This window comes from Pleurodeles waltl, chromosome 2_1, assembly GCF_031143425.1.
Source record: "Pleurodeles waltl isolate 20211129_DDA chromosome 2_1, aPleWal1.hap1.20221129, whole genome shotgun sequence".
In the NCBI taxonomy this organism is placed as follows: domain Eukaryota; kingdom Metazoa; phylum Chordata; class Amphibia; order Caudata; family Salamandridae; genus Pleurodeles; species Pleurodeles waltl.
This window is the reverse complement of record NC_090438.1, coordinates 368,526,811-368,542,909: the sequence shown is the minus strand read 5'-3', so window position 1 is coordinate 368,542,909 and position 16,099 is coordinate 368,526,811. Positions and strand designations below refer to the sequence as shown.

The window sequence follows — 16,099 nt, the reverse complement described above, 5'->3', positions numbered from 1 at the left end:
TTTACAATAAAAGCATACTTTAATATCCCCGCTGATGGAGTGGCCTCTATTTCCAAAATGGTGACCCCCACCACCAACTGGGCGTTGGACTGACCACTAGAATGTGTAATATAATATAATATATATGTGTGTGTGTGTGTGTGTATAAAAAGCTCATTCACCTCAAATTCTTCCTGGATAGTTTTGGGTGATCAGTCAAGCAGGAAACAACAAAGGGTGTTCCTTAAACACAATTCTGGCATGCAGTTTTCCATAGGAAAATTGAACAGCCATACAGTGAAAACAGCTGAACCGAATTACACCAAATTTGACCGAAATGTAGATCCCAGTCCAGGAAGCGTGCTTTTTGTGATTTGGTGTAAATCTGTTCAGTAGTTTTTGAGAAATTAAGGTTCCAAATATTTGTATATCGGGATGGTTAGGTTCATGGGATGTTCATGAGAATCCTGCAATAACACAACTTCAAATGTTACAGCTATGTGATTGGCTGAGGGGACTTTGTTTTCCCATTCTCACCCTCGCTCCGGCAAAAGCTCACTCTGTGATTAGCTGGCTGCAACATGAAGAGGAATGTTTCTGGACTTGCTCCCTGTTTCCTGAAGATAAAAACCAAATATGGTACAAGTGGGCAGGGTAGGGGACCCCTTACTGCCTTGACCTTGTGTCGGAATTACAGAGGAATCCTCCTGGGGCCAAATATTTGAAATATTTTATTTGGGTTTCTGTGATCCTTTGGGTGTCCTGTGGGAGTCAGCGGGACCCCTCGGACTTCCACAGAAGTCCCACAGGAGCAGCACTGACTCCCACAAGAGTCTTGTGGCATTGGAAAAGGGTGGGACTGAATGGCTGTGGTGGGTTTCATGTGTGTGTGTGTGTGTGTGTGTGTGTGTGTGTGTATGTGGTATTTATCCATTTATTTTAAGGGGCTAAACTAACAACCATGAACATCTGCAAATTATGGTGTGGAGGAAGACATCTAATAAATTAACAGAAGGATAACCGGAACAGGGTGAAAGAGATTAGAAGAATGGATGGGTCTTCTGAGCTGAATAAAATGAAGATAGTCAGTGCTACCATGAAGATGCCAGAGACCATCCGATAATTTTGGGCCAAGGACCCAAGAAAGCTGTTTTGCCACACCCAACAGACTTGAAATGGGAGAATCTTCAGAAGCTGTATCTCACCACACCTGAGAAACCTCAGAAGAACATGAGGCACCAGTGAGTGAGTTAAGCCTATGTATCTTGATTGTATATAACTGTGTGTTAAACAAACACAAAACCGTTTTAAAAATTCTATTTTTTGTAAACTTTGTGATCTTGAGTTTGTAGGTTATTAGATCCACAGTTATAATTCCCTAAGTACACATAGTCCCACTCATATAAATGATAAATGCTTGTTGTACCCTCCTGTTTCTTCTTTAATGCTCTCAGTGCAGCTGTGGCCAATTATTACAGTAGCGGAAACCTTTGATCTTGTTCTAATTTTCAATGCACCACAACAAAAAAAGCAGGCAGTGCGCCCTAGACTTATGGAATGGGGAACTAATGGTTAAAAAAACAAGGAGGTAAGGAATTCATTTCAGGCCCTTGGCTCAAATTTTAAGGCATATATTAATTCAGGGAAGCACGTCAAATTTCATCATGCAGGAGCAAATGAGTGTCTTGAAGAATAGGCCACAATAATTTGTCATAGTCCACGTGACTCACACACAGAATTGTTGATTCAAAAAGTCTCTAATCTATGCAATAGAAAATTAAAATTTAGTGTTGGAGAGGGTAAAAGTAATAAATATATTTACATATTTCTAAACGTACAAAAACATCACTGTACCATTTTTGGTCATGGCAGGACTGCTTACGTGCAGTACAGACTCAGAAGTGGTCTCTCCATTTCACTCCTTTGCGTGGTTCATAGATGGTGTTTCTCCTATAATACATTAACTCTTAGCTACTGTAGAAAAATATTGAAATTATTTATATGTTATATATTTATACATCTGTATATTGTTCCTCTCATTGTATATTTTTGAGATGAACAACACTTGGAAAGAAAGGATGTCTCCTATTTGATTTTACCAAAATGCTCACATAGTTTTTACATTAACATACTTTCCCCCATTCTCTCACCTGTGTTTGGCAAGTTCCTGCAGCTGTTCAACACTATTTTCTACTGACTTCTCCGGCTTCTGTTGGTGGAAGTATTATTGGTCCTTAGCAGTAATCAATAAGGTGCTATTTTTCTTTGGAATTCTTGTAGTTGAAATAAAGAAAGGTGTTGCTGTGGTCTGATTGGCAACCTCCTGCTCATTCACAGTCCTCATGCTGTGAATGGTTCAATGCTGAAGGCACATTTGAGGTCAACTGAATGAGCAAATATTCGCAGTAGCTTATCAACTATAGCAAGAATTACCTCATGATAACAGTGGATGACACTAATGTCTGGTCCAAAGAACTTTCCCTCCCTTTTACGTTGTCTGCAATAAAGTGAGTGCACCTCCGTGTATGTCACAGCCAGCACCAGAAGCTAATTTAGTTGCAGAGAACAGCTGCTGTGAAGCACCTGCAGTATCATCTGAATGGGTGGTATGAACATGTATCAAAGTTATGCAATGTCCACTTTATGTTGACGGATATGCATATTTCACTTTTGTTTTGCAGTATCCAGACACAATCCATTAATTCTCTTCTGTGAAGTACACCTGTACGTGCAAGGTATCAATTCCTATTGAATAGCTTACAGCTATTTCCAAAATTCTTTGTGTGTATTGTACTATATATTTTTGTAGAGTTAGTGAAATTGACTTCTATTGTGTTTTAACAGCAGAATGTTTTTTCTTCTAAAAATTAAATTTCCATGCAGATCTGGGAAATGCGTATTGATTGGGTGCACTTTCTCACATTTGGGAAATAGTTACGCCGAAAACACTTAGAAGTGAACTAGGAAAGTGTATCAGAATATGATTATCAGAATGTCGTCTGATGCAACTATTGTGTCCTGAGTGTCGTCCCATTGGAGTCAATAATAGAACATCTACAACCAATGAGACAATATTTTTGTAATGATATTTTGAACACAATATTTCTGGCAGGCAATTTCTTAATATTTTGACATATCACAGTGAATAAGGTGCTCTGCTGTGTGAAGACCAACTGTTCCAATGTATTAGCTTGTTTGTAAATACCCAAACAAGCTAATACACTGTGAGCAGAAACCTAATTTGCATTACATTTCCTGGGCCACTCCCATGACACTCTGAATGGTATACCAACCTTTCAAATCTATGCCAGAAATGAAATGTGCATCATGTACACAGGCATTGTGCGGAATGCGCTAATGTACGTCTCACCTGCAAGCATACTTTCATGATCAATTCACTGTTGTTAAATATGTAAACGTTATGCATGCATTCATTGCAACTGTATGCAGGCGTAAATCTACATTACTCCCGAAAAAGACTTTATGAACTACATTACCCATGGAAAAGACATTATGAACTAGTTTCTGTGAGACTCTTCAATTATATGAAGTCTTCATTGGAACATCAATAGGCTGTCACAATGGAAGTATGGGTTTTGCTACACAGATATTTTTTGGTTTAAATATCTTTTGTGATGGTAAAGAAATACTTTTGTCAGCAACGGAGGAATGTAATTATTCTGGCAAAATATGGAAACAATAGTATTTTAGAAAGGTAATATGCCACTATTCCTCTCCAACATTTAATTTACATTTTGCAATTTGAGTGGTGTTACTTCTTAAGCACATTTGAAAAGAAAAACATTGAAAACTTATCACGGGGTCTGTGACGTGTTGTAAGCAAAAAAACAAACTTCCTATGTGCTGCAACTCACAGGCTCGTGGCAATAAATTCACAGTGGATTTATTCTGTTTGCAATGCCTACCATTTTTTATGCCTAATCCTGTGAGTCTCAATATGACACATTGATTTATTGAACATGCTGTAAAAGGCTAAGTATCAACTAAGTACACAATATGGTAATACAGCAGAACTGCTTTAAAACTTTTTAAATTAAAAAAAGTCCTTGATCAATCCAAGAAACGATAGTGCCGTGCATTTTAAGTCTTAAAGGTAGACTGAACATACCACATGGGTCATAATTATTCCAATGTTTTCAAATGTTATCATATCAACTGTGTCATGAAACAATAGAAACTTCAGAGAACACCCGAAACATTAAATAATCAAAAGACCCTGGCACCATTCAAAGACGTAGTAACAATGACCTCATAAAATGTGGTTAACTTACACAGAAGAGAAGGTGCTCTAGTAGTGGGATGTGTGGTAAATGAGAGGTTGTGTCTTTTCCCAAATATTTGCACATTGTGAAGCTTAACAGGGCTTAAACAAAAAGATAAAAATGTAGCTGAGTACAAGATCAAATTAGGAATAAGACGGCAAGTTCATTGATAGTTACTCATTTTTCATTTTCAGGACAGTACTACTGTTTTACCATTTTATGTGTCCCTCGAACTCTCATCAGTACCTGGGAACAGGTGGGGAACACTTCCGGCAGGGTAGGAGAGTAGCTGGACACACAGTTCCATTGGGACATGTGAGTGAACGTCTTTTTACAGGATGCACACTGTACATCTTAAGGCACTATAGGGGTTGAGATTCCCTTTTTCTTGTAATTCTGCCTCTCCTCTTATGTTTTGTTGGAATGGTAGGCATTGCATCTTATAATACTGGGACAATCAAACGTGGAATACTAACAGTGGTGAACGTAGACTCTCTGTGTTGTTGCTATTGTACCTATCCTGAATCAAAAAGCTACTGAAGATCTCAACTCAGGAATATTTGTTTCATGTAACTATAATCTAACATTGTACATTTTATATACATAGATACAAGTGTCTACATAGGAATATCTGTATGTATATATATATTTATATATATATCTAAATATATAAAATGTCTGTTGAAGCTTTTCACTGTAGCCATTACTTCAATACAGTACTAGAATAAAAGTATTCATCTTCATTTATGCTTCCATTCCTATCTCTCCCTATAATGCTGATCTGGATATACACATCATATGATAATAGCAAACAAAAATGTTCAGAACAGATTAATACTGTCTTATCATGCAATGCTGTAGGCATCCTGTGGCACTATTCTCATATTCAATGTATTTACAGTACTACTGAGCACATCCTTTGCAAATATCACACTGCTTGACATGTCATATATCCAGCTTCTTTCCATGATGTGGAGTCTTGGTCAAACGTGCGTTTCAATGAATGAATGTGTATGTGTCAGCACTAGTGCTGTGGCTACAAGTTCAGAAGAACCATTCTGCGGTTTCATGGTAGGGCTGTATTCACAGATGTCCAAGAAAAACTCATAGTTATTTTGCTTCCATTCTTTGAATTTCTTTGAAGTCAAGTTGGGATCTTCCAGTAGGTTGTTGATAATGGCTAGGTCCCCTTCTTTTGCCTATAGGATGAGAAAGGAGAGGAAATACATGACTTTCTGGCAATGTCTAAAGTTATTTACCAAAATGTATTTTTTAGCAAGCTGAAGGTCATCAAGGTAACAAAACTGTAAGAAGAACAGGACCAGTATAAAAAGCTGCCTATCTAACACAAGAGGAGTCCAGATTACAAAACATTGCCTCAAAAATGTCCTTGTTGCCAAAGAAGGTGGACCATATGATCAGGAAAATGTAAATTTGGCAAGGACTTTGAAATATTGCAGGGCACGTAGGACTTTATTCACAAACTGTAATTCTGTAGTATAACTTCACATACTATGAATGCACACATTATAAAATGGTATTCCCAAAACTACATGCAGAGAAGTTTGTCTTTCCCATCTTTTCTATGTAGATTGACCATGGGTAGTGGTAGGAACATAGGGAATAGTTAATCAAAAATGGGAGTGGTTTAAAGGAAATACAAGGAAGATTTGAGAGAAGAACATGATAATCGAAAGATACACCCCAAAAAGAGTTACCTCAATGGTATACACAAACTACACTTCTAAAGTTACTACATCTCTAAAGGTCACAAAACAAACAGAAATGTACTTCAACCTAGCAATGGAGGACGTCTCACACCACATATGGCCACTTACAGGTACAAGGGATGCAGCAATTTAAATAAGACTACATTGGAAATAAATTTAAGATAATGAAATATAAAATAAATGTTAACACTAATATATATGTATATATTCATTTTAAAAAACAAAGATTACAGGGACGTTATAGTTAGGCTCACATTTTAAATGTACGAAACCATAGATATTCACCAGTTATAGTTAAAGTTATCTCAAATAACTATAACTCATGCCCTAAAGTAAATATACCTCGCACCCCCGTCATGCACAGTTTTTTCATTAGATATTTAACTGCAAATATTACATCGATAATATCAATGATATTATCAAAGATGTCATGAGTGCCGTAATTTGTGGGGTAATCAGCAGTGCATGGTGAGGGCATGAGTTATAGTTACCTTAGAGCACGAGTTATAGTTACCTGAGGTAACTATAACTACCACTGGTGAATTTCTATGATTTCATATGTTTAAAATGTGAGCCTTACTATAGCGTCCTTGTAATCTTTAGTTTTTTAATTTTCTTTCAATTTTTTTTTTATTTTGCTTCCTAACAATAACGCCCCTGTAACCTTTGTTTTTTTCAGTGAACTTCTATGTTTTTTTTTAACATATAGTAATTCTCCTTACAATACTTTAATAATGCGGCCAGTCCCTGAGGCCAACCCCCTATAAGCACCCAACCTTGCACCATGCACAGCCTTTGCCCATGCGTAGGGGTGGTTGCCTGCAAGACCAGGCCTGGAGCCAGACCCTGCAGCCAACCCCCCTAACCACCCAACCCCATGCTGTGCACAGCCCTTTGGCTGTGCATGGCGGAAGTTGGCCGCAGCCTCTCTGGGTGTCAGAACAGGTGTGAGAGGGTGTAGCTGGGGGTGAGAGTGCCTGTGAGAGTGTCTGTCTGGGTGTGAGAATGCACACATCAGTGTTTTAGTGGGTTCGTCAGTTTGTGGGAGGGTCTGTGAGTGGGTGCATGAGGCTGTCAGTGAGTCTGTGAGTGGGTGTGTGAGATTCTGAGTGGGTCTCTGAATGGGTGTGTAACTGTCTGAGTGGGTCTATGAGTTTGTGCGTGTGGGTCTGACTGGGGCTGTGAGTGGTGGCTATGAGTGGGTGCACAAGGCACTGAGTGGATGTGTGAGTGTCTGAGTGGGTCTGTGAGTGGGTGCATAAGTGTCTGAGTGGGTGTGTGAGTGGGAGAAAGAGACTGAAAGAGAGAGAAAGTTTTGATGTCTGATACACTTAGAATTAGATATAGTGGTACAATTTGAAAAGAAAAATGAATTTGTTATTTAAAAAAAGTATGAGCCTTTAATCTTTTAACTAAATGCTCAGCTTGAAGGTATGAAGGTCCCTGAATGTTTTTGATTAAATTTTATAACAAACCCTTTACAGGCTATTTGGGACCGCGGTGAGAGCCTCAAGGCCTCCCCTGCGGTCCCATTGCTTCAGCAAGCAAGGAGCTGCTCTAAGTAGCAACTCGGCGTTGCTGAAGCAAACCTTTCATCTCTGTCAGGTATGTGTGCAGGGTACAGAGATGAAAGATCCACTTTTTGACAGCGGAACGTATTTGACAAGTCCCGCTGTCAAACTGTGGACTGTTTGCTGTGACTTGATTGCAGCTTCAAAGCTGCAGCCAAGCCACAGCAAACAGCTTTGTCCCGGGGTGAGCACTCCGGGACATAGCACGAGCTGGTCCTTAGGGATGGAGGTCCCAGGGCCATCAGTGGCTCCACAAGGGGGGGGGGCACGCAACCCTCCTCAATGTGTTAGAAGCCCCAGGGAAGTGGTGATTCTTTTTTTTTACTATTTGCCCCTGGGAGGTGGTGGTTCCTGGGGCAGCGGGGGAGGGTGACCCGGCCCCTGCATATTATTACAGCCACAGGAGGTAGTGGTCCCTGGTGGAGTGAGGGGATGCTCGTCCCTCCCTGCATAACAAGTATTTACAGCCCGGGGAGGTAGTGGTCTATGGGGCAGTCGGGGTTGGCCCCCTGCATATTATTTATTTATAGCCTCAGGGAGGTGGTTTTCCCTGGGATAGAGGGGCGGCTTGTTGTCCCTGCATATTAGGGGAGGTGGCAGTCCCCTGGGAGGTGGGAGGTGGGAGGGGGCCAAGCACCCTGGCACTATTCCATAAATGCCCCCAGGACTTGGCCCACTCGGGGGCTTTAAAATAATGAAGCATGGGAGTCTGCCTTTCACTTTTTTTTTTGCCACAGATTCATGACTCCGTCGCGAGTCTGCGGCAAATTAAAAAAAATAAATGCTATTCAGTCCTGGAGGCACCACCAGGTCTAAAAGGTCAGGGTGACACTACCCTGGCCCCTTTTCTTAATTTATGACCTTTTTTCTGTGACTCGGCTGAAGCGGAGTCCCAACATGGCTGACAACATCCTTCCTTGTTGAAGTGATCTAAGCACGAGATCGGGAGGGGTAGCAATTCCTTCATGTCTCCATACAAATTTGGATTTCTTTAAATTTCTCTAAAACTACTATACGGATTTCCTATGGAAAAATGAATGAGGAAAACGCATTTTGGGACCCCCCCTTTTTCTCGTCCCCGCTTGATGGATCACCGCGTAACTTTCTGGGCAGCAACTGAATTGGCGTTTGTTGTTTTTTGGAAAATTTTGTGAAGATTCATCAAACAGCATTAAAGTTGTTAGCAAAACAAAAAAACTTTTTTTCTATAGAAACTAGGTCTTAACTATAACTACTATATAAATATATAGCATATCTATATACATATAGCATATGTATATATGTGTATATATCTCTATCTATCTATCTATCTATCTATCTATCTCTCTCTCTCTCTCTCTCTCTCTATATATATATATATATATATATATATATATATATATATTTATAGTTTTAACATTCTACAACATTAACAATCACAACTGTGCTGTTATTGTTATAAAAATGAATAGTTACATTTTTTAAAGACACTGAGACCTCTCGGAACACAATCAAACTGGCAACCTACTTAGAGAGTGGGCGAGGGAGTTATAATGGGAACGGGTTGAGGGATAAGGGTGGGGGAATTGGGGTTTGCTGAAAGATATCCTGTGTATGACTGTGACTCGTAATAAATTTGAAACTATTAAGAAAAAAAAAAATATGTTGTAAAACGTCTGTTATAAATTAGGAAATAATTTACATTATTTAAACTAAATCTATCTAAATATTAATTAACAATAGAAATGCTAGTGAGTATGGGCTTTTTCACTTTCAAATAAATAATTATAAAATAAATTAACATATTTAAATTACTTCATTATTCACCAACATTTATTTTGAAGAGGTAATGTGTTGTAACATTTTGTTTTAGAAGTTCTAAGTTAAAAATATTTTTAATATTTATAAAAATGATTTGATAATTATATTTTACAATAAAGTCTTTTTTATAAAGAAATTATTGAACTTTATTAATTTTCTCTATACTGTACCAAAGGGAAATCTCCATCATGGTGGCAGAGATCTCCACCTATATGTGCAAAGTTGCAAGTAGTCAATTTAGTCTTACATGCTGGCACCAAATGAAATGTGGGTGTGGAGATATGTAAGACAAGTCTTAGGTGTAAATCTACACTTGGAAATGGTGGATACCACGTAAGCGTAGATTTACATCCTGGTGCAGAAGTAGATTTACATATGAATAAAGTTCCACCTGTAAATTTACCTTTGCGAATAGGCCCATAATTGACCCCCCTCTCTACAGTCACATGATTTGTAGTTTATATATTGTCATTGGCAGTGAAATAAGACACACTCCACATCATGTAAATGGGTTCTTTTCTCCATTGTCCTGTAGACAGCATATTCTTTTTATAATCACACTGAACACAAGACACTTTCCTGAAGGTGTCTTATCTAGTAAATAGGCCTAACAGCAAGGAGAACGTCTTGTCAGTCTTCCCAAAACAGAAGTAGGCTGAGGTGCATTCGACTCAGGGCCTACCAGAGGCAGCAGTTGAAGAATAATGTGTGACTTTCCTTACATTCTCTTGAATCTCATTGACCTCCACCGATTTAGTTCTGTTTGGGGTTGTCTGCTCTGTTCAATCCTTAAAGCAGCAGTAGGACAATAGGTAGTACTGTACAAAACACCTGAATAAATACACAAATAAATGAAGGAACATACCTAGATAAGCTGAATTAGGATGTATCGTTCTGAGATTCAAATTTTGTATGTAATAGAGCCTCACGCAAGGCTGGGCTGGATTACATATGCAAAAATACCCTTAACATGGCTTGTTGGGGGCAGGCGCAAAATTCTGTCTGAGACCATTAGTAATAAACTGCTATTTCTACAGAAGGGGATAGAAAAATGTGCATATCAAGGCATTTACTGAAAAACTACTTAAACTAAACTCGGCCCCCAATTAAAAAAGTGAAGTGAAAAAGGGCTACTACACCAAACACAGAAAGATAACTTCAAAGCAATAAAAGGAAATCTACATTACTACTAGGAACAGTTGAATTGTGCTGTATTAAATAGCCACCCACGCAGGTACCAACAGCAATGCAAAGTAATATTAGAATTCTTTGAAGCAAAATCCACAAAACCCATGACTCAGTCTTCAAAATACAAGCACAATCTTCCTTCACACCCATTGCAGCACCACTTCTTCAATTAGCTGATCTTTGAGTTGCTGACCATGGGCAATAGGATAAAGGCATGCAGTTCACCAATGGACCACTGTTCAGCAAATAATTTCTCCTTTCTCTTGTGAAGGACACCACAAACTTGATTAGTACATCACTCAGCCAAGGAGTTGTGCCCAGAACTTTCAAAGATGCTGCTTTTAACAAACAACTACAGATGCTACATTTCTGTCTAACTACCCACTAATTTCAAACTTCCCCCCTGCTAGAAAGATAAAGGAAAAAGAGGATTCAAGACACTGGTTTTGGTATTAGTTAACTTGTGTTTGTTGTCTCCAGCTGTCTTAGAAAGAAAATCCCATATTGAATCGACATCTATGGAAGTTCGGAATAGGGACCCTTTTCTGACCAGACTGTATTAGCAGAGTTAATAAACTGTATCGTCAAAGAACAGTATTATGAAAAGTCCAAGGATTAAGCTTGTAGTTGTAACTGTCGAACATGAAAGGCAAGATATTTCACAAAAGAAACTTTTGTCAAAAGATCAGTATTTGCATTTCATCATTAGGAAAGCATATATATGTGAGCATGTTTTGAAATTGTGAACAAAAAAACTAACCTCCTATCAAAACACAAAGTGAAACAAATAAACGGGTGAGGGTGATTAGCAAACAGCACTGTAGCTTAATGAGAGGCAAAGGCATCCAAACCTCAAGCAATTCACAGTCAAATAGCCATAAATGGTTAATTCAAATATTATGTCAGCAAAGTGCAGCATCAAACAACATGTAAAGGGCCTCAAACTACACATTGCATCTGCAGTCCAACAAAAGGACTATTTTATGACTCTGGAAACCCAATGATGACACCAATGGTAAAATGTAACTAGTCTCAAAATGCCATGACCTTGATGGACTGCCCAAGCAAGCACTGGCAAATCACGAAAAACAAATGGAAGCCAATTTATGAAGGGGGTTGGAGCATTCCTCATGGATCTTTCCTCTCATACCTGCTATTTAATGTACACCTACTGCCCTGGACTCAGCTACTCAACTAGAACAAGGTGGTTTTCTAAAGGTACACAGATGACACCCCAATTTATTTCTGGCTAGACAATCTACCTAATAATCTCACCAACATCACCTTTTGCTTTGTCTGTATGTTTGGGGCAAAATCAAAACTGTCTCACCACTCTTTATCTGGCCCTATGGTCAATAAACCCCACCTATTAACAAAAAGGTCAAGAACATGGGGATAATCTTTCACTCTGAACTCTTTTCTCCCAAGACAGTCGATTGATCAAGGACATCAATGCCTAGCTCTCATGACTTCAGAAAATCCTTCCCTTGTTCTAAACTGAGCATTCATAGGCCTCACAAGAACCATTGCCCTGGCACACCCGGAATTCTACAAAATCATTTATACATGTCTTCCCAAGGAACCCATTTCTCGAATTCAAACACTACAGAAATAGGCAGTCAGAATGTGCTTAACCCTACAAAAATGCAACCACATTTAACCTGCCTTCAAAGCATTCAACCTGTTCCCGTAGAAGCCAGGATCAAATCCAAAGGTCCCTTCCACAAAGCCTACTAAGGCAAAGGCCTAGACAAGAGGTTCTTAACCTGTGGTCTGTGGACTGTTGAGGGTCTGTGCAGCCACTTAGGGGGTCCTTGGACTCATACAACTTCTAACCATTATTTTCTGTAAATACTTTTCAGCATTTTGAGCTATATAATGTTATAAAGGTGGTTCCTCATACGAGGTTAATTGTTTCAAGTCTATTGTATTGGTTGTCCAGTGTATGTATTGACAAAATCAATAAAAACATTTTGGAAAAAATAATCAAGAACACTTTAGGAAAATTTTTAGCCTGAAGTGGATTACTAGTTCAGGACAAAGACTGTTTGAGTGTGCAAAGTTACTGTTCACATTCAAACATGCTTCAACCTGAACTGTTAACCAGCTTCTGACTAAACACTTTTGAACTGATTATGTTTCCCTAGAAGATTATACACATCTGCACACCTAGAGTACAATTTCTGTAAATGTTCTGAGAGCTATGAGTGTATGGGGGGCAAGCACTTGCAGACTCTGATGACCTCATAATGGAAAGGGGCTTGCATGCATCTTTCAGCATGAGTAAAATACTTCCACAGACACAGTACCATTTCCCAGTAGGCAGCATGTATTCTACTATAATAAGCACCTGGTCTTCTAGCTTGCAGGCAATTGCTGTCTATGTTAACTTTTCACACAAAGACCTTGCATAGTCTCCAGCTCTGTTCATACCATGCTCAATTGCTGCCCTGTCCTGTGCCTGTCTGGCACCAATATAAATCCAGTTACTTCTTCTTATCTACCACTTCTACTGAGAGCCCTGGTTTCACCTAATTACAGATTGATTTATGAATACAACCAGGGTGTGTACTCTCTCATTTGTAAACATGAGGTTGCAGAGGAAAGTAGATGTGTTGAGTTCATATTCTTTACAGTTTGTATATTTGTTTTGTACAAATTCAAATTCAAATGAATCTTTATTCGATCAAATTTGTTGTCCATAAAAGTACAATAATAAGTATGATCTGCACATTAAAAAATACAAGTACATCAATCGTATAATTTTACATATACATTAAAATGCCTACAATGCAATCATTCATTAAAAGGCATAACATGTCCTTAATCTAATCACAGCAATTATAAGTACAGATGCACATATTTCTGGCATAGCTAGAGACTGCAGATATCTGAGGCCATCTTTATATGCTATAAAGGGCTTGTTCAACAAAGTAGGGCACAAGAACTGGACTTTGAGTTAACAATACAGTTTACAAAATAACATAAAATGCTCTGTTGATTGGGTGGAAAAAACATCACATGGGCAGCATAAGGAAAAATCAACCCTAGAGCCAGCAACAGGAAAAACAACTACATGATGGACCAAATTTAATCTAAGCCTTGTGTATTATTTTGAAGGTCACTGGTAGAAATTACTTGGGGGATCTCTAGCTTCCAGATGTGATTCAGTGGGCTCCACAGAAGTCAAAAGCTTAAGACCCACTCGCCTAGATAACTTGTAAAAATAACTCCACACTGCACCCAGACCAGAAATGGTCATCTATCCTGTGCCAATCTGATCTACTAACAATCTTTCAAGAGGATTGGACATGTGGAAGATCATTAGAGATAGAGAATCCCAGACCATATAATGCCCTAAGCTCTATTGTGAGAGCAAATCCCATCCATATACAATTCAGAAAAAACACAATTACTCAAATATTCAGACATCATTTTTAAGTGATCACCCCACAGCCAAGTGTTATGATTGAGGAACATTGGACATGGGCCCCAACCTTTCAATTGGACTCCCTACCCCTTTCTCTTCAGCAGTCGGTTAATACTGTTTCGGTGCTCAGGGTAATCATAAGGCAACATAGTGTGCTATAGATGAAGGGTAAATAATGAAAAAGTAAAGAAATAAAAAAGTCAGAAACTATGAATGTTTTCAACCATTTATTCTTGATTAATTTTTATCCTTGCCTGAAGATAGACTAGTTTTAGTTTTCATTGCTGGCTTAGAGACTCACTACAAAACACATCTATTATTATTGTAAGAAAATGGGTTATTAGTTAGTGTGTGGCGGCTATGAGTCCTTCTCATGTAATAAGCCTGGAGTTGTGTCAGACCCAACAAAAAAGTTCAGTAAAAAAAGCCTGAGCTCAACTCTTAGTAGCTATGGCACAAAGCAGTCAGGCTTATTATTAGGAAAAGTGTACAAAGTATTTAGCAGTACCAAACCAATAAAAAAGTCAAAATACAGCACAACAAATTCCCAAACCAATTTATAAAAATAGAGAAAATTTGAATAAGAAAAATTACACCAAAAGACTAAAATCCAAAAAGAGGAACCGGAGATATATCTTTCAAAGTTCTAGGTTCAAAAATACTGAGAACAACTAAAGTAATAATCAGAGGTCACCGTTCACGGTTGACCAGAACCTAGCCATGATTTCAGGTTGACTAGAATTGAGAGGAGGTTGGATATACCAAACAGTTTGTCCTTCTGATTTGGTCTTTTTTATGGGAGTCGAAATCTTCCAGTGGGACAAGGTCGGAGCCTGTATCCAGTGAAGTCTTAAATTCCAAATGTTTTTGTATGAGGTCCTGCTGAAGACGTTTGTTTCGATGGAAATGTTTTGAGTGGGAAAATTCAGATTTTGCGACTGGCTAAAGTCTTCTTGTCGGTCAGATACTTTTTAAACCTTTGCCTAGTCAAGATTTCTACGTCTGGACTTTTTATGAAGCTCAAAATTCTACAGCGAGGCAAACACATAGCTGTATTCAATGAAGTCCTCTCACAATAAGACTCTTTTGCTGTGAGGACTCTTGATGCTCTGGAGATCGTAGAAGTCTAAAAAAATCCCAACTTTTCAGACTTTCTGGAGCAGTCCCTCTTGGTCTCCTCTTAGGTTTCAAAGACCGTAGGGACCACACTTAAAGGCCAGGACTCACTCCAGCAGAGGTCACGAGCAGAGTTTAGACCAGATCTAGTTGCCACTGATCACCTGACCACTCCATGAAAATGGACTCTTGCAGCTTGTTATGCCCTTGTAACCACACAGGAGTCCACTTCTGAGTCCTGGATACAGTGGGAGCAGGTCCAGTTCCTTGGGTTTCCACACAGGAGCATAGGCAGCAGGACCATTCCTTTTCTATTATTCCTCAACAGTAGATGTTTTTTGATGAGCTGTGGGTATGGTACCACACTTGGGGGTTTCACTAGCCAGTGGTGACACCTGGACACTCCCGAACTAATGAGTAAAAAGGTTCCCAGGAGGAACCCTTCCCACTTTTACAGCACATCATGTTTGACTTACTGCAAAATGTTGCACAGTACACTGTTCTGATTAAACTCCATCATGGCACTTTCCTTGTATCCAGTCATAGGTGTGTCTAGGTAAATCAGCAGTCCCCTCCTCCTCAACCCAACCAAACTGGTTCTGGGACCAGCTCCCCCTCCCAATGGGCTAGTGCCAAGCTGGCTGCAATTGGCCAGGGGAACTAAGGCCTCTCTTCTCACTTAACTATGAATGGTCAGGCCTCACTGTGGTTAACTTGAACTTAATACAATTCCTGTATCCTCCCCAGCTGCCTTTCTTGTGCTGAGAAGAGTCACAAACCACATACCTACATCTTCATGTTGAGAGGCCTAAGCTAAATCTTTTGATTTGGGAGCAGTTTTCACATCTCATTGAGGGGAAGCACTGACAGGGGCCATCTCAAAGCAGACTAATGCTCATTAGCCTAATGGGTTGTTCAGATAGACAAAGTCTATATTTTTGAAAGTTATTTTTCCAAAATATTTATTAAAAATCCATGTTACCAGTAAATTGTTTTTTTTAT

The 16,099-nt window shown here is 39.0% G+C and overlaps 1 protein-coding gene across 1 annotated transcript in view; it reads right to left on the bottom strand.

Moving 5' to 3' along the window:
• Positions 1 to 2,891: 2,891 nt before the first annotated feature.
• Positions 2,892 to 16,099, bottom strand: part of LOC138265066 (connector enhancer of kinase suppressor of ras 2-like) — a 518,319-nt gene continuing 505,111 nt past the window's right edge. Inside the window, exon 12 of the mRNA XM_069212618.1 lies at positions 2,892 to 5,461. Coding sequence (XP_069068719.1) covers positions 5,246 to 5,461 — 216 coding nt within the window. The 3' untranslated portion in view covers positions 2,892 to 5,245. The remainder of the gene's footprint in view (positions 5,462 to 16,099) is intronic.